The 23,915-nt window shown below is 38.7% G+C and overlaps 1 protein-coding gene across 7 annotated transcripts in view; it reads right to left on the bottom strand.

The window, feature by feature from the left end:
* The window catches only part of dab2ipb (DAB2 interacting protein b), a 156,417-nt gene that overhangs the window by 117,111 nt on the left and 15,391 nt on the right, over positions 1–23,915 (bottom strand). For 3 of the 7 annotated variants that reach the window (XM_044144560.1, XM_044144565.1, XM_044144561.1), the window contains exon 1: positions 3,614–4,291. The exons of 3 other annotated variants lie outside the window; for them this stretch is intronic. In XM_044144560.1, coding sequence (XP_044000495.1) covers positions 3,614–3,737 — 124 coding nt within the window. In that variant the 5' untranslated portion in view covers positions 3,738–4,291. Of the gene's footprint in view, positions 1–3,613; positions 4,292–10,072; positions 10,269–23,915 lie in introns of those variants that run through there. One more of the 7 variants, XM_044144562.1, reaches the window with a different exon arrangement.

The following is a 23,915-nucleotide window of genomic DNA, read 5'->3' as shown; positions in this document are numbered from 1 at the left end:
AAATTTCATTTATTTAAATGAATTCACATTCTCAGATATATCTGTAAAAAATATTCAGTCATTATTGGGTTTTCCCAAGAAGGTCTGCACTGGCCTGTGTATTTTCAAGAACATGCTAATAGCACTTCAACTAAATGAGATGGAAGTAGCACTCGATTGGGTTGTGTTCACCTCTATTTTTTGTCAACTTTCATACATGCATTTTCTTAATTTTATCAAAAGCAACTACACATCAATATGAGTTTAAGTCGGTTTACGTTTACAGGATTTCATTTTTTGCATGTCTCTCGGTTACCTCTAAAGTAAATTCAAACAAATATGCCTATATGTATGACTTGTAAAAAAAGTATGTGTAGATGTTAATATTTGCCAAATTGTATTATATTACAACAAACTTCAATGCATTTTGCTGAGATTTATATGCGACAGACCAGCACAGTGTAGCAGATTTTAATTTTTATTTGTTACAAATAAAAATCTCAAATGAGTGCATTTGTATCCAGGCCTAAAGAAAACCTAACAATTTTGCTTCTTGGCAAAATAGGGAAAATTTCAAGAGGCATAAATGCTGCCATTTTTGTTAAAAAAAAAATAAAACAATGACCAGCACATGTTGAGCCGACAACTCACAGATGACGTCACTGATGAGAAGCTCAAAGAAATAGCAGACTTTTATTTGAACTTTTTTACAGTACTGCCGAGAATTACTTTAAATTACAAGGAGGTCTAGGGAGACAGTAAAATTTTATTACTACAAACATTTTCCAGTACCACAGGAACCAAATAGATTTTTTTTTTTTTCTAAAGAAACTTCTCCATCTGGATACGAGCTGCTCTGCTGTGTGTTGCTGTTAACGTCTGATCACTGTGTTAAAAGTTTTCGTGGAGGGAGCCTGTGCTTACCCACAAAGATCAAGGCAAGAGCGTCTCTGCGAGTGTCTTTGTGTCCGAGCTCGTGCACGTGCGTGTGCTCTTTAGACCAGTGAATGATAGAGCGGGGAGACTTCAAAGCACCACTTTGATCAGAGTGAAGACGCTCAGCAGAGGCACCACCACGTTCTGCTCTCCTCCTCATGACTGGGGCCTGACTTTGTCCGGTTCTGGCTACAGAAGCGCAGCCACCGTTTCACTTTGAAGAACGTGACGAAGCCTTCATGCAAAGAATCGATTTGATCCACATGCTGGAAGTTTATATTGATTCTTGTTAAATAAGGCTATTTCTCAGGACGGTGTTGAAACAGCTCAGCGTTTTATTTTTATGAGTGACTTCATCTGGTAAAATACATTTATGGATTCATAAGCCTGGGCATAAAGGTGTGTGCTTAAAGCGTGATATTTCGAGCGCTGCTTTTCAGTAACAAAAGAATCTGCTCTTAAGCTGCTATTTTATGTTGAAAGAATCACATAATTATGGCTCTCTGACATTCAGCTAACAAGATTTGGTTATGAGAAAGAACTTTTAAATAGTTTGTGAGGGAACATTTTGGGTACTGTTGAAATACAACACTTTGAAAGAGTGAGAAATAATATGCGACAGAGTTGTAAACATTGTTGGAAGAATTTTAAAAAGTTACAAAATAATGAATTGAGACTAGTGAAACTGACTTGTGTAATTCTGGACTGAACAGAGATTCATTAAAACATAGCTGGATATAAACTAGGTCTTTATTCGATATGGCCCACCACCCAGGGCGGCATAGACTGGTAGGTGGAAGGAGCACTCAAGAAAAGAAATCAGTAACTTGTAAAGTAGTATCTTTCCAAGCAAAATTTTCTTTCAAACATTTTGGATGTGCATAAAGATCTGCAAATAGGTAGATTTTTAGCAAATAGTCATGTTCCATTGAGAAAAAAAAAATCTACCAATGCTTATCCACAAATTGGCAAGGGTCTACTGTACTAGCTTTGTAGAGCACTGCAAAAAATATAAAATCTTGCCAAGTAATTTTGGTCTGGTTTCTAGTGTAAATATTTCATTACACTTGAAATAAGACAAAACTAACTTAAAAGCAACTTTTCAGCAAGTTATAGAGGCTTGGTAGTAAACAATTCCTTAATATTGATGAAAAATTACTTGTTCTACTGACAGACAAATTAACTTATAACGTAGGAAAATGTCTTGTTATGAGTTAAAAAATCTGCCAATGGAAATAGAACTCTTCATAAATATTAAGAAATTATTTACTTAAAACAAGTCTCTGTATCTTGCCAAAAAGTTACTTGTAAGTTAGTTTTGTTTTAGTTCATATTTGTGCACTAGAAACTAGACAAAAAAAAAATACTTGGTACAATTTTGTGTTTTTGCAGTGACGGTATTGAGTAACTTTGGTTGAATGCAGAGTCGTAGATAGGACTGATGGGACAAAGGGCTGACTTGCTCATGTCTCCATTCTTGCAGGAACATACACGAATTCTATTTGTCAAAACATAAAAAGAAGCATTTTTATACTATTTACAGACAGATTCTATAAAGCAAAGTTTATGTTTCATAAAGCATTTCATTGTGAATAAATCAAGTTGGTTGGTTGACTCTTTGTCTCATCTTGTCCATTTGAACTCCGTTATGCACATGCATCTTTCTTCAGACCTGGATGTACTAGGAAAACATTACTATTCAGCAACTAAATTTAATTCTAGATACTAAGATTTCCTTTTGAATCAAATTTGAACTTAAACTGTCTTTCAACTCAGTTGGGAGATCTTGATTACATAAAACTCAATATTCAGTTTGATCTTGAAGGGAAATTAGTCTGAACTGTTTGTCTTCCGAAAGTTTGCATGGATCCACAGTTGAGAAAAACAAGAAAAACATGCAGTTCCGTCTACACGATTCCCTGATCGGCAAGTTATGGCAGCTAGCCTGAAGGGGGGAAAAAAATCAATAGGTTGAAGATTCAGAGATACTTCTTGTTCTTATAAAAAAGTTCAACAAAGCCTTGGAGATAGACTTATCACTATAATCTAGCAGTTCAAATGCAGCCTGCAGCACCGAAAGGAAGAAAAACAGAGCGTTGAAGAAACAGATTGCCGGAGGACCCAGACTTAAAAGAGAAGAAGTATTTATATAGAGCAGAAAACTGACTTTTTTTTTTTTTTTTTATGCTGACACCAAAAATACTTGCAGGCAAGGCGCCCGAACAGGGTGGAACTGTGCTAGACTGAGAGCTGTCAAGCAATGGCACAGCAACGTGAGAACATCATCACTTTGTGAACGGTGACACCAAACTGTTACCTCTCACCAGAGCTCACAGTCAGGCATCTACAACAAAGTAGTATTGCTGTGGACTTCTAAAAGTAATGACACCAAAAAGAAAAAAACAAACAAACAAACGAAGAAGTTGCCCTGTGTACAAAAATGTATATTTAAAAAAAAAAAAGAAAAGAAAAGAGAAAGAGAACTGCCTCTATTTAGTGCCATGTCTCAACAGGGTATTTTCTCCTTTCATACTCTGACAAACAAACTAATGTGAATCAAGAGCAAACAGGAAAGGTCAAAGCATCTTGTTTTTGGCCAAACAGCAGCTGTATTCTGTCATATTTCGGGGGCAGCAGCTGCATGCGAGGCTCAAACTGCTCCTCAGTGGCTTTTTAAGCAGCAGTAGTATTTTATTACCCCTGTTGGCAGACGGCCTGGTGCGGCTGCGGGACCGGCTTCGCTGACGCTGCAGTCGGGATTTGCCCAGGAATCTGTAGTAGTATGAGGGTCTCCCGGATCCCTTCCTGGTGACCCCGGCCATGCTGTCGATCTCAAAGCGAAACCACTTGGGCTGAAAACACGTTCTCTTGTTCGTTTTTTTGTTGTTGTTTTTTTTTAAATCAGTGCAGATAAAAGCCAAGCCAAGTTCTTATAAGTCCAAGTTCAAGCTGACTTTATTGCAAACTTTTACTTCAGGATCCTCTTGCAGAATTTCCCCGTCTACTCAGAGTCCTCATGGGTCGTGTTGTATGTTGATATCCACTCCGCTGTGAAACAGTTTCCTACTGCCGAAAGAGAAAATTTAAAACCCATCAAGCATCCACTGAGACCAGTCCCACGGGCTCTGAGCACTCTCCCCGTCAGTGTTTCCCACAGTGAGATCCCAAAGGCATGCTGTCCGGGAATGCTGTGTGAGCTGGTATCCTGAAAGACAGGAAGGCTGCTCCTGTTCCCAGAGCAAGAGGGCTCCGAAGGAATTTTATAAGACTAGTCCCTCAGTTTCATTAAGGAGTAAAGGATCCACTTGTTGCAAACTTCTATACTTCCAAAACCCTATTCCCTTCACCTCTTGTGACTCTGAGTGTGTGTAACAAGGAGGGGAGGAGAGAGCATGCTATGTGGCTGAGAACAACAGACAAAACTTTTGGGACATCTGCAAAACACGCAAAAGATAAGGACTTGTCTGGAACGGAGTTAACGTGACTGGCTCCAGATGCCGGCACGTCGTTGTTTCCTCCGACAGCCGAAATGACCAATAACAAACTCGGAGGTGGAAGAAATCATCCGGTGCAGCATATAAGTCGGATTCTTAAGAGGAATCACCACACCCTACTTTAAGTGACTCTTAATCCAGTCTGAAGTTCTACTCCTGGTTTTAGATTCTGTCCACTTTAGTTTGCCTCCCTGGGCAAGAAAGGAAGAATGGGAGTGACCGCCTTCTAGCAGCATATGTAAATGTATTGTAAAGAGCGTCCCACAGCCAATCACAGCGAGGTCTGAGGAAGAGCGTCAGGAAGGCAGAGCATAGTCCAACAAGGGAAAAGCACTGTGCATCAAAGGCTAAGCGGTGTTTGTCTTATCAGGCTTTGAATCTGAATCCTTATACATATGAATTCTAGTTGTTTCTGAGACCACATTTCCACTTTTCTCACTTTTGCTACCTTAAATTTTCAAGGGAAAAGCAAAAGTGACACAACTCTGCAGATGATCTTTTGAAACAAGCTGAAGATGCAAATTTTAGAGAGAAAAAGAGAGGTCTTTGACAGTACACCAGCAAATGAAACCCAAAGAGGAGAAGAGCATCAGACAATCATTTCAAGTCATCACGTCATGTTCCCAGGGTTTAAAGTTCATATTCTGAAGTAAGAAAGGAACTGAGTTACAATGTTGTGTTGATGAGGTTGACCAACATGGACCTCTCAAGGGGTTGGCTGATAATATTGCATTATGAAAGCATACAAACACGGACAAAATTGCTGGTACCCCTCGGTTAATGACCGAAAAGCCCAACTTGTGGAACAGATGTGGACAAAAACCTTTGATAATTATTTGACCTCATGGATATGTTGAACTAAGGTGTGTCCTCCAATTAGCATTGCAGGTGTCTTCAAGCATGCACACAGTCAATCTGCCTATTTAAAAGGTAGCGAGTAGTCACTGTGTTTTGATGACATGGTACCACAATGGACATGGACCACAGGAAGCTAAATAAAGAGTTGTCCCTCAAGATCAGAAAGAAAATTATAGACAAGCACATAAAAGGTAGAGGCTGCAAGACGGTCTCCAAGCAACTTGACTCTCCTGTGACTACAGCTGCACTTTATACATATGTAAAAACAGGCTGAAATTGAACCTTTGCAATCAACATTTGCACAGTTCCTACCATGCATATATCTGGTGATTGTGCCTAATCAAAAAGTCTCCCTCTCCTCTGCTCCCATCGACATTAGATTTCCTTCCTTCCGTGGCTGCTCAATTGTTCATCGCGACGCTTGTTGCTACTGCGCGCAGAGGGAACCATAACACAGCCTTCTGTGCAGAGTTTCTGACATTACCTCAACCCATAAACCTCCAGCGACATAACACAATAGTGTGTCTGTGAGTCTCTAACGGAGGCTAGGCTCTTTGCCTCAGTGTCCACCAAGAGCAGTCACAATGTCCATTAAGAGTTATGCATCAGCAAAATTTGCCTCAAGAGCCTCGTGTAGAGAAGCAAATGAAATATGAATCATTTTGTGTGTCAACTTTCTGCTTGGGTCATGAGACACCCAGAAGCTATACTTCTATTGTTCTTTTTGTGGGAAGGAAAAAAAGACCAGAAAAGCAAAGTCAGATAAATACAAATAATGAGGTTTAGAATTGATCTGAAAATGCATATTGGAATGTTGTCAGCTGACAACAAACTAGATATGCACGGTGTCTCAAAATTGTACAAAGGTCTGTTAAATGCCTAGAAATTAGAGAAATACAAATTGGTGTGATTTTTTTCCTCCCCATGGTTAAAGTAGCATTTACCATTTATCATTTTTCTGAAAACAAACACATCTTTGAGAAGAAAAACGTTAGGACACAGCTGTCAAGTTGTCACAGTTTGCATTGTTTTATGGTATCCACATAAATATGACCTGTGATGGTTCTGTTGGACCTTTGTGCCGCATTCGACACTGTTGACCATGACATATTGTTAAAGCGACTGGACTCTTCTGTGCATTACTTGACTGGTTCAAATCTTGCATAAAGATCAAGCCAATCACAGCTTTAGGAATCACTTGAGGATACCCAAGGTTCAGTCCTTGGATCCCTCTTATTTACCATAACTATGCAAGTAATACACAGATTTGCATTATAATGTCAGCAGTTGACCACAAATCCATCCAAGTGCTGAGTTGCTTAGTACAAATCAATGCATGGACTATAACTTTTTTCAGCTGAACAGAAACAAAATGGAAGTTATTATCTCTGGATCTAAATAGGAGCAATCAAGAGTCAGCATACAGCTTCAACTACTACAGACAATAAACTATCAATCAGGCCCAAAATCTGGGTGTAGTGATGGACTCAGATCTGAACCTTCAGACACACACACACATAAAGACAAATACAAAGTTGGCCTTCTATCACCTGAAGACGATTTCCAGGGTTAAACAAGAGCTAGAGAAACCCTCCCATGCATTTATATTTAGTCGCATTGATTACTGCAACAGCGTCTGTGCAGCTCTGCCTAAAAAAAAAGGTTATCAAACATCTGCAGCTGACCAGAGTGCTGACGTTCTCACTAAAACCAAGAAAATAGTACCTCAATGAATAGATTTTAAAATACCTCTGGTTTATAAATCACTGAATGGCTCAGCATCTTAATAGATTAAGACCTGTTGTAGTCTATCAGTTGTTTACCAACCTCTACCGCCGATTTGCTTTTCACAGTCACAAACTTCTCCATCTCTGCTCTACAGAGGTAGTCCCGTTTCAAAACATCCGCGCTTGTATCCTCCGCCATCACCTTTGTTTACACCGGTATGTCCGAGTAGCCTGCTAGTACTACTGCCTTGAACGGGCAGCCTGCTGATTCATTCGAACACTGCTGCCACCTATTGACTGGAGGCTTGTCCGCGACTCAAGTATGAATAAAGACAATAATAAATTCACCCCTGCTTATGGAATAAAAGAAAAAAAAAACATAGCACAGAAACAAACATCATGCCCAAATGACATTTTGGTGGTTTGGTTGGGTTCACTTTTCTAAAGTTGCCACTAAACTCTTTGTCAATGTGGGTGAAACATGAACAGTAAATTCCAGTCAGTTGTTGTACCACAAAACCTACAGGTGTCTATTAGAAAGCTATACCTCTTCTATAGAAAAAAACCTTTGAATATGTTTTTTTATTATTATTTATTTATTTTGGAAAGACATAGTCCAAGTTCAGGACTAAGTCAGGATATGTAAAACAAAGTATTAGGACATCAACCAGCTTGATGCAGCTTTTAAACTCTATCAGGAAAATGTGTTTGCTTTTCAGTTGCACTGCACAAGGTGTGCATCAGTGGAGGTGAAAAAAGTTTAAAGATGATTGGTTATGGTCTCAATATATTTTTTTTACGTTTCCTTTACCTGAAATTTCGCGAGAAGTTTGTACAATGAGACTGTTTATAGCTGCTTTGAATGAAATGACTGGTCTGCATTTTCCCAACTATTTGCATGACGGCGTCTGTGGGAATTCCTACCAACAATGGGTTTCTGTTAGGCTGAGAGTTTACAGACAGCCAGAGCAGAGTGTCAGGGTTACGAAGAGTTGATACCGTACTGCTGCTGGCTTGAAAACAAAGGTGCTAGTTAGTGAGAAAAGGAACGATGAAAGCGAAGTTAGAGTTGACCACATTGCAAGCTAGATAAAACTTAAAACTTATGCTAGTATAAGATGCAAAACCGTTTTTTAGTCATTTCCTAAAATATAGACAATTAAACACTTTCCTGATGAGAACTTGGAAGAACAAAATGCTCCTGTGTCTTTGAATGTTGGGAATAATACAGGTAGTAAAAACTGATTTAAAGCAACGTTTTTTTTTGTTTTTTTTTTTTTTGCTTGCAACTGAACATTTTGAACTTGTAAAATTATTGGCTACTCAATTTAAATCATAATGTCCCAAGTAGGATGCTGTCCTTGAACTGTAAATTGAATCCATAGGCCACTGGCTTTCTTTTCTTACAGACATAAATATGATAAATCACAGACAAAAAGAGTGGCTAATGCTTAGTTTAGCAAATCCATATTCAACACAGAGCAATTGGAGATTGGTCGTTTATCTGAGATCAAAGTCAAAGAGGCAGGAGCCCAAAGTTTGAAATTTTGTCTGAAGGTAGTTCAGGACCTAAACAGCAGCTCAGACCTTCAATGATGTTATTATGAGTCTTGTTTGGTTGTTACAACCCAAAGGTCACATCCATACTTTTGCAAGACCGGTGTGCATGGTGCAGTAAACTCACTGTGTTCTTACTATATTGTCAGATTGTAAGAACAGCATAGTAGAATTAAAAACTCACCAATTTATTCAAGAATATGCATGCGTTAATGCGAAGGAATACATGTAGTCAAATGTAACATAAACATGAAAAATTGCCCAAACGTAACAGAGTTAGAGTTGAGGATGAAGGATGCATTTCCTCTAGACTCATTTTCACTACCTCACATAGTAGAAGAGTACAGTTTAAATTTATTGTTTCAACTGAGAGTTTCATTCAGTGCACTGCTTTTGCGATCGCAAAATAGGAGGCAACTCGCTTGATGCTGAGACTGAGACGTAAAAGGTGAGTTAAGAAGTTCAGCATTGTGTCAGCTGCCCAGAGTGCCCAGATAGTCTCCCCCCCTGAGAAAACACGGCCACCTTCCACCTTCACAATCTGAAACCTGCGATCTCCACTGACTGCAGGGAAGGGGAAGTTTAGTGCAGCCCCTGCACAAAATTTCCCCTTCCCTGCAGTTTCTTATTTGGTTTCAGAAAGTAAAAGTTGAGGGACTTTCAAGACAGTTGAAACATGCGCACACACAAAAAAATGGCCTAGAAAATAATGCAGTTACTTGTGACTTATGTAAACCATAAAAGTTGACTGTTGTTTTTCACATGGGTAATAAATAAATACGGACTTTCAAAAGAGTCCAACAAATATATCAAAATTACAGTGTGATTCATGCACGGGTAGACGGGGACAAATCCAGTTTAAGTGCAGCAGCAGCAGCGATTGCCAATAATTGTGGAACTAAATGCAGCATTAAAACTCAAATTCAAATAAATAGCAGAAAAAGAAAACCATGAGCAATGTCACGAGCGAAGCAGGAATCTTAGCAGTGGCTCTGAGAAAATCTGCTGCTAAAGACAATAAAGACCAAATTGTAAACAATCATTTTATATTTGCAACCCGCTTATTTGCTTTTTTCTTCTATTTGGAGTTTAACTGATCCAACCGCAGCATAAACAAGGGCTTGTGGTGCTCAGTGAAGTCCTAGTGATGTGGTTTTCCCTGACAAAATTATAGATGTGGAGTTCTTAAATGAATCCCCAGACCATAAATGGTAATCATCCTGTAGTTCTGCCAGCATTTAGTAGATCCCAGTAGATTTGCTCTATCAGATACGCTTTTGTTCTGCAAGAAGGTATAAAGACATAACTGTCCTAATCAACACAGGCCATTAAAAAACACTAAAACCGGAACATTAGGGGCCGTCGTGGAGCCGAAGGACGCATCGCAGCACGTGAGACAGAAACGAGTCGGCTGAAGTTGCGAAATAGATCATTTTGAGTAAGAAAATAAAAGAGATTTTAGAGAGCAAAAGGAGAGCTGAGAGCAATCGTGAATAAAAACATAAAAACAAAATGTCTTACCTTTGGAGCAGAACAGAGGAGAGAAGGGTGAAATCCACATGGCAGCAAACAAAAAAAAGAGAAAAAGGCACATATTAGACCAGCTGGTATAGTGTCCCTATTTACCTTCATTCATTACGAATGTTTGCCTGTAAGCCTTTCATGAAAGACTGTTGTACTTAGGGCACATTTAATCTATGAAGCAAACAGACTGCACTGTGAAATGAAACAAAACCAAAACAAAACAAAAAAAAATCTCCTTTCACTCTGCATGTTTAGACACAGCTCTACTGAGAAGACAGAGGGCAGTTGTATTATAATACCTTTTCAGTTTTCCCTTTGTTTCACTGGCAAATATTTCCACATGTTGGGTGTACAATAGATGCCAAGGCAAATGGTTGAATCCCAGCATAGAACTACAGTAACTCAGAACTTTTGTAAGTTGTTTATAATCGTAGATGCACAACTGATTGAAAGTGGAGCTGGCTCCTATTTCAGAGCAAACAAAAGCACAAAGAGAGTCGCATTGATTTCTAACACAGCCGACGCTATTGTCTTTTTTTCTTTTTTTTTTTTTCTACAGGTTAGTAGTCACATAGAATTACATCTGAAGTGTAGACCAGAGCAAAGGAAAAAAAAAAGAGCAGCAGATTCACTTAGATCCAGAAGGTTTTTAAATAATAAACCTTTTCAAGGCACGAGGGGTTAGTTTTCTGGAAAATTCTCATGCAGGGCCTGAGTATGAATATACAAGTTCAGTTAATGTGTGTACAGCGGATGTTTTTTTTTGTTTGTGTTTTCTTTCTGCTCCTCCTCATCGGACACTAGATTTATGTAGCAAATAAAAATGTCAATAGAGCTGTGAGTCAGCCTTATTGCAGGACCAATCATTTTCTGAATGAAGCGCTGAGTACACAATGGACATGACGAACTTCATAAAAATCGTTGCCGAAGTTTTGGATTTTTTATTTTTATTTTTTCGTTTCCCACTGCCACCAAAATTACTGGCACCACAATCTGTGATTCCAGTAAATAACTGGAACAGCCACAGGTCCTTTTGTCTTAGCTACTCTTTGGAATTGGAAAAAACACAACATTCAAGTAAGACAGGCGTAAAATATTAAAGACAATAGCTTCTCATCTAAACTGACCAGATTTAATGTCATGACAGTAATTGAAAAGTTCCAAATATCTAAAGTTGTTACAAACAAGGATGGCCACAAAACTAAGGGGATTTTGTTGCCATAAACTTTGAGCAGAATAATGTAAACAAAAAAAAATCTCCAAAAATAACTATCAAAGTATTAGACATAATCTGCACAGCAACAGGCTGTTTGGAGCAAGCACTTCATGTCCTACAATCACATGTGTAAATTTGTGGAGCTGGTTGGACTTTAACTAGAAATACTATGGCTTGACACATTAAATAAATAATCTTATAAGACCCTGGAAGTGAATGGCATCATGAGCTTTTAAAATGCAGGAAATTATGAGATGTACTCCACCATGACACAGAAAATTGACCATCTCCTTGTTGTTGAGAAGGAAAATGATTGAACATTAAAAAGGCTGAATGCTGGGTGTGCTGTGGTGGCGTAGGGGATAGCGCGACCCACATTTGGAGGCCTTCAGTCCTCGACGCGGCCGTCGCGGGTTCGATTCCCGGACCCGGCCGACAATTGCCGCATGTCTTCCCTCCCTCCCCCTTTCCTGTCAGCCTACTGTCATGTAAGGGACACTAGACCCCACAAAAGACCCCCTGGTGGGAAAAAAAAAAAAAAAAAAAAAAAAAAAGGCTGAATGCTTTATGCAAAATCAACATGTTTCCATAGCTGCCTTTGTCACAATACTTAAATCCTTCAAAAAAAATCTGAGGGGTAAGCTCTGTTCTAGACAGGAACAGAAAAGGACCCTTTATGAAATGTTATAGGAGAAGACAAAATGTGTTTAAATTTTTCTGTTACGCTTAGCTTAAATGCCAAATCAGAGCCGTGTCAACACTGACCCCTTGTGGTAAACATAGAGTTGTACAATGCATCCTACATTAGGTTTTCCACAACAATTGTGAGAACCATTTGAAATTAAACAGCTGCAACTTTTTATTTTTTCTCGCAAACAAATAATCCATGAAGTGAAATAAAGATGGTTTATATAAAAAATACATAATTTCACATAGTTTACATTAACTCAAAACATATTAAGTGAAATAATATCTTTCTAATATCCCAATATTTGTCCAACTAAAATCTTAAATATTCCAGTTTTTGCTCTTGAAAAACAGCTAAATAGTGTTTTAAACTGTCACACCTGAATAGAGAAGTTAGCACTAAGTGTAGAATGAATTTTACAAATGCAGTCTCAAAATGTTGTGGAAATGCGCAAACATGTTCAAAGTTTCTAGGTTGTTTTTTTTGTTGTTGTTTTTTTTGCTGGTTTTCGACATCAAACTGAACCCAGTTAATCATAAGACAATAAAAAGTTTTTCATCTCTAAAATCAGATTGGTTGAATTGCTTAATCTGGCCGACAGATCCGCCTTTTCTTTAAAAAACAAAGCTCAAAACAACTAACTAGAAACTTGAGCCAAATTGCTGCCATCTATCCATGATGTGTCGCCTTCGTCCTCTAATTCATGCGTCGGACACTCACTCAGCCACTCCCCTGACTAAAGGCCAAATTGCAGAATGTCCTGTCCCAAGCAGAGCTCATTATACAAGGCTGGAGACAAAATGAGAACAGAGGAGTCAGTGTGACAGTGTTGGCAGGAGACAAACAGACACTTCAATTGGAGGAGGCAGAAGAGGAGTGGGGGCAAAACTTCTTTAAAGGAATAAGGAGGACAAACAAGGAGGAAGCGAGAGAGCGGGGAAGATGAGAGAGATGGCGCTAACTAAGCAAACACATGAGAAGAGCAAAGAGAGAGATGTCTGACGGGGTTTTTTTTATCCAAGCGCGATGATGAATCCAAATGTGCTAGAAAGCTGCACACAATCCTGTTTTAGCAAAAGAACTATGGTAATTGATAACTGATGATGCTTTAAAGCATGTCAAATGTCATTTCTCACCAAAATCCTTGTCTAGATGTATAGATGTATAGATTCTGTTGTGATCTGCTCTCAGTCAAAAATCCAAGCCAAACAAGTTTCAGGTGAAAGACTAAATCTCACAATTAAAAGAGGTGTGTATATTAATACATCTTGATATTTTTCTTTGTTCGCTTTTTCATGACGCAACGATAAAATGTGATGCTTTATGTTGGGATTTTATGTAATAAGTAGCACATACCAGTGAAAAATATGTATCAAAATTACATAGTTTTAAAAATGGTTCCAAATAAGATCTGAAAAGTGTGGCAGAAATATGTATTCATCACCCCTTGCCAAATATACGGCCCTAAATCAAATTCTGACTTTGATTTAGGTCTGTACTTTGACTGGGTCATTCCAGCACATTAACATGCTTCGATCTAAATCATTTGTTTTAATAAAAAAAATCTGTACATTTTACATAAATGAATTAATAAATAAACAGAAACTGCACTATCACAAAAATGCCGCAACTATGAAAATAAGATTCATATTTAAAAAATTATCACTAGGTAAATTTTTGTTTGTTTCTTTCAAATGCTGCTCAGTTCAGTGGAACGAGCCACACACAAAAATTACAAGATTGGTTTATTAAGCAGCAGGTTATTTTCCGACACTCAAAGGTGCAGCACTAAGTAAAATCACGCTCCTATTAGTGCCCAGCCGCTCTCAGTGTTGTAAGATCAAGTTACCATGACGACTGTGCTCTGCCTAGCTGCTGGGAATGCTCATCGCCGCTTGCAGCTATATTTAGCAGTGTGGCCGTAATGAAATGTAATTGAATAATGTTAATGTGATGTGGAAAACTTAACGTATTTATGACTCCAAGTTTTAAAGGTCATCACACACTCTGTCACATCACTAGTGTCCCACTCAGTTTCAGAAGAGTTTCTTTTGTTTCTTAAAAACAATACGTTTTCTTGACAGCAGAACATTCAACAGTTTTCAGTACTGTGAGGAAAGCAACGATTAAGGAGTCAGTTTCAGTCAAAATGCTCCGAGTTTAAAATAACGTCGCCTCGTTTTCCTCGTACCTGTTGATCTACCAATCAACACGTCCGATCAGCTGGATCTGCAGCTGGATCTGTTCAGCGCCAACACACCCATACACACCCACACACACGCAGAGACAGAGCAAACATGCGCTGCAAGGCCGTGTGCTCAGTGAATCAAAGGGACAAAATCAGAATTACAATTTGAAAGGCCCACATCTGCCGTTCACATTAAAGCGACGCTTACGCCGAGAAATCGCCTCCAAGGAGTTCCCAGAAAACGAAATGAATAGTTAGTTGTTCAACTGGCAGGAAAATGTACAAAACAAAACAACAAATAACTACAGGAAACCGTCGATATTCACCTACGATGCAAAGAAAAGAATTGTATTATATTTTACCCTTTGGAGTCCCACACAAGTTTTCCTCTATTAGCTTAGCATTACCTTGCATTCAGCTCTATCAATCTCCCCAGTAAATATAATGAGTATGACTGTCCCTGCTAAAGAAAAGCATCAAATATGTAAGTGAAAAAACATAAATAAATAAAACAGAGTTTTGTGCTGAGCTAATCAAAGCATTTTCTTCAGCATTCTCATTATGCTGGTTTCTGACTAGCTTTAAACTGGACTTTTTATTGGCTTTCTTTCAACATTACATGAAAGGAGTTTGAATGAAAAAGCGCACCACATAGTACTAGTACTAAGTTTAGAAATACTAAACTTAGTACTAATTCCAAATTCTGCACTACATTGTGCTGGTTTAAATGTCAGAAATCCTACACACACTCAAATAATAGTTTTGTGTTTAGAACATAGAAATAACTAATACAGCTCAAAGTGTATGAATGCTTTTCAAGACACTGATAATCTGAACAAGTTTTTTTTTTTGTTCTTTTTTTTTTATGATGGGACATTCTTGGCTGTAAACCGGACACAAACAAGACAGACTATGGAAAGATGTGATCTGAACTGTCTTTTCAGCATGATGCAGTGGGAAATGTCCTTTTTCTTCTTCTATCCCAAAGGTACAGTGTGCATACACAGCTGGGCTGTTGCCCTGAGGGACAGCACAGGATGCGGCGGAGGAATTAGCATACACCTCCCTGTGGGAATAAGAGCAGCTGGGGATGACTGTGGCAGGCCAATTTATCATGCAACAACACCCAGGATATTCACTGCAGATAGTTACAATCTCTGAACATTGTGAATATCAACTATTAACTTTGAAAAAGAGGTGAACATAATTTATCACATCTGCAAGATGTAAGAATCTCTTTGTCAAAACTGTTTTTCCGAAAAGCACAATATTTATTTTATGGTAGATATATGAAGAATCTGCTGAAGGGTAACAGTGAATCTATTTTTATTTTATTTTTTTTGTAGAAGACGGCATCAATCTGAAGTAATATTTATGAAATGATGGGTATTTGCTGTTTACGTTCAACCCAGACAACTGTCAATACTGCTAGGTTTTTTCGAATGCCAGTTGCATCAATCTTAAAATTTCCAAAAGTTAGACACAGTACATTCTCTTGACACAGTACATTTAATTTCTGTGTAATTAGTGTCATTTTGGTCAGGCAGATTTCTTTTATTGGCAGACAAAAAGTAGAGAGAGGCTGTCAAGGCAGATGCCAATCAGCCTCAATTTAGTTTTGTTAGAAACATTTCCATGGCTGAATGTGAAATTTTCCTCTTTACTGTTCCCCACCGCTCCAAAAAAAAAAAAAAAAAAAAAAAAAGCTCAGGAGAGAAGAAACTGAAGGAAATGCTTTTACATAACATTTACTTGAACGGACATCTTTGGGGCATTGGTAATATATTATGCACTGAATATGACTTTACTGAATAACAATTAGGTTGTACTGGTATGTACTTGCATTAAAATCGGAACTTGACAGCATTATACTGAGTGTCCACAAATTGCATTGGACCTATATAGATCAAAGCGGTTGAATCTGGGTTGGGTTTTCTTTCTTCTTCTTCTTCTTTTTAAACCTTGTGGGATAACCTTTACTGTAACTTTGTGTTTCGTAAATAAAAAGAAGCGTTCCCTGAACTGAACAGTACTGTACTGGAAAGGTAGCAGAGTGGGTTAATTATATGTCAAAACAGCTTGCCGTACATCGATCTCAAGGAAACTTAGTGACGACAGGGAGGCCACTGCTGCAAACCCAAAATAAACTCAGCAGTTTGAAGACTGCCCTGAGATTTACTCATCTAAACAGGCAAACACGGCTAACTAACTTTGAGTTCAATAAAATCTGCTTAATTATTGTGCACAAATTGTTTCTCGTAAAGCATTCGTCATTATCCCCGCTGTGCGAGGACATTCTGGAACTATATAGGAAAAAATTAGAGGAGAAAGGGAGGCAGGAAGCTGGTTTGTAGGTTTATAGGTGACAGAACATATCATTAGAGAAGTGAGGATGTAGTGCCTCAATTATCCTCCTCTTGGTTCATTCTTTAGTTGTTTAACTGATGCTCTGTATATTTATACCTCCTTTCTGTTAGTAGTCAACACCAATTTCACATTCATTGTTTCATTGTCACTTTCTGGTCAGTGACTCAAGTTCATGTTCGACCCCCGCAACAAGGAGAAATCCCTCATATCTGCGAGCGAGCAAAACTGCAGTCCATTATTTACATAGGAATTTATGGAATTCAGTCACAGCTCATGCACAAGGACCGTTTCTCTCCATTCAGTCACAGAGACGCCATTGTCACGTAAACAATAGGTCTGAACTGTTAAAGGACCATGTGAAACGTAAGTGGGCCGCAGAGTGAGCTCACACAGAGGAGAGCAGGAACTCGGAGGCAACAGATCCGACAGTGGCTGAAACGGGAGGCTACTGTTAATCGTTATCCATCCATCAACCGCTGTGGCTGGATTTTTTTTTTTTTTTTAGAAAACTTGGCTTCTCTGGTTCATATGACACCCAGCAGAATGAAGTAGTGAATGAGATATTTGATACAACGTTCTGGATAAAGAAAATTAAGCCTAACTTTTATGCTCTAACTGGATCCTAAATTATTGCATCAGTCAATAAAATCAACAATGAACAAAACATGTTCATGTTGTGTATCAGAAAGATTTGGCAAGATAGATTGACTAGTCAATTCTATATTGGGAACTTGGAAAGCTAATGCTCACTTTAGCATTGTCAGCAGGTAATGGCTAGCTAGGGGTTGTGGAGCACAGCTACCTGTGAACAGCTGAAGTTCCCAAATACTTGAGACATCCTCCAAAAACATTCATTACTGCTTATTTCAAATCTTCCAACACAAAGTATACCTTAATATGCATCACTACACAAAAGTGGAAAACATTGTGATGCTATAGAAGCTAACATCCATAGTTAGTAGCTTTTCTTTGAGCTTGAGGGTACAGCCAATGAGCTCCAAGGAAAATGAATGGCACTGCTAAGTTTTATATTATTTTGCCAGTCATGAACATGTGAAGTGGCGTTGTGGCTAAGTATTTCATCTTTCCAGGGTGTGTTTTATTTTGAATAACTCAAATATGTTCTGTGAAAATAAAATTGGAGATACGGTGGAGAATTATCTGTTCTCCATGCTAAGTTCTTGATGTTTGAGGTTGAAGAAGAGACAGTGAGTTGAATTCATGTAATCTGCTTTGTCAGCCTCTATCTAAGCTACTAAGGGCATTCCCTAGTATGTCATATCCTCTAACCTTAGCTTTGAGGGTGTTTCCTAACATGTCATTTCCTTTAGCTTTAGCTAAACTACTTAGCAACTAGCTAAAAGAGATAAAGGAAAAACAGAGAATTATTTATTCTCAACAATACGTTCAACAGAATTTGAGAATACGCCATCACTGAACCACAAATATGTTCCTACAGCTTTTTTTTTTTTTATCTTGTTTGGAGCAGTATACATTTAAATATATTTTTAGTACTGACAAATTACTTACAGATTACCCTGTTGGCTCCCTTGTGCAACATTGCAACTAAAGAACTACTGCCTGTCTTCTGAATAAAAATATCAAACAAATTTGGGGGCAAAGCCTAAAGCACACTTTCTAATTTGGAAATCATAGAAATCTGACTGTCACTTCAGCAGATTGGTGTTGTATAAAATGCAGGATGTGGTGGCTTGAGAACGTTTTCCCTTTGAAAAGTGGCAGAAAAAGGCCTTGCACACCAAATTAGCCAATATTCTGTTCAAAGTTCACTGCTTTTGTGAAAAATTATGAGCGTTTGCTGGGTTTGTTCCCCTACGGGAGAAAAGGTACAATTACTTTTATTGTTACAAGTGCACAGATGTTTTGCTCCAGTGCCAGTTTCAAATAACTACAATCCCTGTGGCAAACAGCCATTAAAAGAACAATGAATTTCCACGCGTTACTGCTCCTTCTTTCTCAATTTTCATAGTTAAAGAACCTGCAGGGCGCGCTTGCACTTCAAGACCAAAGAATAGACTCAGGAAGGAATGTCTGATCAATTCATCTAATGTCAATTTATAAGCAGCTTAGATAAAATTTTCTTTGGACTGATCATGACCCCAATGACTGAATTTGCACAGAAATTGTGCAGATTATTATTGCTTTGTACACATTATGTATTCCTTTACATAAAAATACCTGCAAATTTGTCAGTTGTGTGTCAGATAGTTTCTGATTTACTCACTAAGTTTTGGCAAAAATCACTTAATGAAGAAGTCAATCCTTAGGGATTGCTGAATACAAAAAAAGTCTGGCAAACAGAAAGCAAAAATATACATTGCATCATAACTTTTGCACAGTATTGTACCTCAGATTTCACAAGAAAATAGATGCATTTCAATGAATAAGGCTTTTGTGATGATCGTGCCTTGAATCAACGTCTCAAAATTAAGCCACAAGCTGTGTTCATAGTTAGAAATAAAACAGTCGTCAGCTCATCAGCTGACCTAAATGTAGGTCAGTAAAACTCTTATTTTAATTAATTTGTGTCCAAAAAAAGAATTTAAAATCTTCCTAATTTTTAACTACTTTATTGTGCTCTCACCTAAAATACTGCTGAATTCTATCTTTCCAGGGGGATTGTAAAAGGAGTGCAAAACTACAATCACAAAAGATTTACACCGTCGATAACTTTGACTTCAAGAACTCTAAATGAGTGGATTCATACTTTCGTATCGGACAAATATAATGCGCTGTGAAATGAAAAGCAGGAAGCGTTGGCTCAGGAACCGCTGGCTTACATATCCATCCTGGCAACCCAGATTCAATTCCTCTCTGGCACCGTTGCAGTTGATCTCACTCTAAATTTGTGCTCGTGTTTTTTAGAGAACAAGATTAGAGAGCAGCATGGTGCTCTTAAATCGGAGACAAATGATTAGTTTGGGGACACCAACAGGAGCAAGTCAAGTAGACTGACAAGAGGAGTCTTAATTTTCTCGGCGGGAAGGTTTTGGCTTTCTGACGCTTTCTGCCTTGGCATCGCCGGCCAGTGAAATCTGCTAACAAGCACCAACATGGACACATAAAGGAAGACGGATACATAATCAAATGTGAAGAAAAGGAAGAAGAAACATAACGGAGCCAAGCAATTAAGCTGCAGCCGTCTTAACACATACCCTGGATCCTTGTTGCTGCTTAAAAGCATCATTGATACCATCCTACAACTCCACTTTCATCTAAGCAGAGTCACTGTTTGTGTGTTGCTATTAGGAGAGATCGAGGGCAGGACACAGGAGGAGTTCGACTAACTGGGACAGCGCAGACTCCTTTGGTTGTAGAGACGCAGTTGTTGCAGTCGAAAAGCTGAAATCCTTAACCCGGCGTCCCGTTTGAGCTACACTTTTAGTCTTTATTTGAATTACGCAAACTAAAGAAAGGGCAGCAAGAGTGTGATTAAAATAGTTGTGGGCCGGGTTTGTTGGAATGTGTCGGAGTGTGTGTCTGTCGGTTTTAGAAATGGGATGTGGAGAGTTATGTGGCAGGAAACGAGGTAAGCTGGAGGGAAAAGGGAGCCGTTGGGAGTGGAGTTCATTTTCCCCTCTTTCCTGTTTTGCCTCAGCATGCGAGTCACCTTCTGACATCACCTACATGATTCCTCTCACACCCTCGGTGTGTGTATGTGATAAACCTATGGTCTACGTAATGCAAACTCTACATAGGGTAAGAGACTAAGTAAAGTCATCCATCTGTAAGAAAAAAAAAATGCTTTTCAGTAAAGCATTTCCGGATCAAGATAGATTCTCTCATTCAAATATAAAATAAATATCATCTTCAGCTTCCCACAAAAATGAGGATGTTAAATTAGTCAGCAATTTGTCTTGACAACTTCTTTTCTGTGCATGCCGTCAGAACGACAAATACAAACTTTCTGAGACACATCCAAAAACTATAAATGGTCTTACATTCAAGAAATGTAGAAATATCTCAAATAAACCACTAAAATGTCAAAAATGCTTTGCGAAAGTGGCTAAATTGAAACAAGCTAATGTACAGTATTTGCTTCAAATGCAGATTCAGTTCTTTTGGTTATCTGTTAGTAACTGATGGAAAAAAAAAATAAATCTGCCTACTGCGGTAATAATCCAGTTTACCTTTGGGTGCAAGTTTAACATGCATTTGTTGAAGCTCTAAGTTGAGCTTTGACTGGTTAATGGTGCAGCAGGGATCATGGCAGTATGTAGTTATGGTTGGACATCTCCATAACAATGTGATTATCTAAATATGTAGACAGCAACAAATAGATTTAGCTACTTTAAAAATACAGCTAATTATAAATGGTTATTTTCTACAACGAGCTGCTTTAGTTTGTTTACTTTAATGCAGGAAGCAGCAAACACAATCAATCCTGCAGCAAAGCCAACAGGATACAAAAGCCTCAACTGTGGCATGAGAGTTTGTTGTTTTTTTACTCTACTTTTAAATATATAATCTGAACACCTTTGAAACAAAGTTTCAAGGTGGACATAATAAAAACAGTTTATTGCATCTTCACTGTTTTAATTTTCCTCTCACAGTCACCATACTTTATTTATTTTTGATGATGAGCTGATGATGTCGCTGAAGGTACAGGAAGTGCTGGATTTTGAGAAAACAAAATCAGTCGAGCTTTTTTTCCTCATCCCTATATTATGGTAGACATTTACCGTACATCAGAGAGGAGGTGGGGCCCTGTTTTCCTGCTGCTGCCTGCTCTTTCGGAGAATTTCAACAAAGTAGAACCAAAGTCGACGTGTTTTGACACCGAGAGTTTTTAGAAAGGCGTATCGTGTTCTACGAACGCACTTGTAGGAGTTTGTCAGTCCGACTGGTTGAAACTCAGACAAATACTTCATCTAAGCTCATGCTATTATTACTGCGTGATCCTTTCCAGTTTCCCCTCACATTTCCCCAGATGGCCTTTTTTTTGTCTTTTTATTATGTTTTTCCAAAAAAAAAAAAAAAAAACTCTGGTGCAGCAGGTGAAGATCATTTCAAGACCGGTTAGCCCAGCTTTCTTCTCTTACTATCATTAGATATACTGAAAACTCAGTGGGTGGTCCACATCCTCATGAACAAACACCACTTTGTCACACCAAAAAGGTAAACAAAAAGAAAAAAAAAATGCAAACGGCTTTTAAAGGAACATTGGTTTCCAATGCGTGTTTCTCACACATCCTCAAATAGGAGAGAGTGATTCTTTGTACTGAACTGGAATCCTCAACATCCAAAACATGCCAGAAGTCTCATGTCATGACTTTTGAGCCATTGCTAACGCTGCCAATATGGGATGCACTGGCATCGGCTGTGTCAACTTCTGTGTGCGGCACGGTGGGTTCAGCCCAGCGTGTTTGCTGACACGGCAATGCGCTCAGTGCGCTTCTAAGCCTGCATGAATACGACCAGATGCACGGCGAGCCCACACGCCCGCCTAACCGCGGTTATAGGGGAGCGTTTGTCAACTCATTCAGGGCAAAAATCTGCTTTGAAGGGGAATCGCCCCCCATCAACCGCATATGGATTGCACCTGCATTATTAATGTGAAGCTATATTTCACAGCGTATCTGTGGTCTTTTTTATAAAGAGAGAGCTTTGAAGTGATTTTATTTCCTCTGTAGAAACACCTGATTGCAGCTACGGTGGGAAAAAGCTAAAATACTAATTAATACACATCGACAGCTTAGTTTTAGTTTGGAAGATGAACTGCATCCCACAATGTGTTTTAGATCTAAAACGTATTACTCACACATATCATTAGTGTGTGGCTTCCACTTTGGAATACCTTCCGAATAAAACTGAGATGGGAGGATCAGGGGGGGGTTTTGCACTTACTATGAGGACCAGCCAAAATAACCAACGTCATTTTGTTTGCAAATATTTTTTAACAATTACAAATCCTGAAGATAAATTCATCCCTGTGTGTCAGGCATTTCATTAGCTTTTATCAGGCCAGAAAACAATGAGATGTCCGACTGAAGTAACAGTCAAGTATGCGATGTGTGCAGTTATCAGACAGAAAGTGATGATATGTCTGTGACGCTCCCTTGAAGACAAAGATAATAATGTTTGAAACGCATATTGCAAAAGCTGTAAAAGTTCGAATGTTAGTAAAGTAAGTCGCCTCAGGCTACTGCAGATGTTGCCTTCTGTGCAAGCCTCATCTTACGGTGAAACTACGAAAAAGTAAACTTCATATTTTAACTACAACTGTGTGGTGCGCCTCCACCACTGTAAAAAGAAAAATCTTTTTTTTTTTATCTCAGTATCATATAAAAAAGGTTTGTTTTCCACCAGCATTACATGAAGGATGTTTGAAACTGACACAGAAACTGACGGCTTGACCTTATAATGCCTCTTAAATCTGACCACACAGGGCTCCCATCCAGCAATGACATTTCAAACTTTGATGGTTAGTTGGAAATTTAAAAAAAATAAATAAAATTATAAAATGAAACAAGAGTTTGATGTTACTGCCAAAGTGCTGTACTTGCACTTCACAATCCAACCAATTAGAACTGGAACTGTCAAGATGCTAAATATGTTGTCCATTCAAAGTGCTACAAATACATGCAATGGACTTTAAATAGTCTCTCTCTCAAGGAACTTAAAATACTATATTTTCAAGTAAAAAAAAAGATCTTTAAAGACATCAAAGTATTTGATATCTCCCTTTCTTTCTTCATGTAACATGCTTTTGAATATGCTTGCATGGTAAGATGGGAAACACTGACAATAGCTTTACAAATGCAAATCAAAACTAACATTAGTACACTCAGGTGAGCACCCAAAATCTGTCACACAGAGTCGTGACGTACATCTTGCCAAACCTGTTTAATGTCTTCTATTCTCTTAACACCTTCTCTGCACCCCCACACCTAAAGTGCCGTGGATACCGGATCCAATTCTGTGCACTGCTGTCAAAAAATGTCTTCTGGTGTTTGTGATTCATGACTGTGTAATTACATAGCCGTTGCACAGAGAGCTGGGGTACGACAAGGGTGGGAAGGGGCTGGGGTTATATATAAGTGAATGGGGAAAATGGCAGCAGATGCTGTTCTGGGATAAGCCAGAGAAACAAAAGGGTGTTTGCGCGGACAGTACCTGGATATATACTCAAATACAAGTACCTTCACTCTATAAATAACATGTTTTATTTGTATTTCAGGTCAGGTTCCAAGTCACCCAGAAGTCACTGCTTCTCCACATGGAGAGGTGAGGTGACTATGTTTCTCGGCTAGCCTGCGGACGCCTTGGGATTCCCCCAGAGGAGCTGACCCAAGCGGCTGGGGAGAGGGACGTCTGTGTCTCACCGCACCCGTGACCTGACAACGGATAAGATGGAGAT

This window comes from Gambusia affinis, linkage group LG17 (genome assembly GCF_019740435.1).
Source record: "Gambusia affinis linkage group LG17, SWU_Gaff_1.0, whole genome shotgun sequence".
NCBI classification, from domain to species: domain Eukaryota; kingdom Metazoa; phylum Chordata; class Actinopteri; order Cyprinodontiformes; family Poeciliidae; genus Gambusia; species Gambusia affinis.
This window is presented reverse-complemented; position numbering and strand designations above follow the sequence as displayed.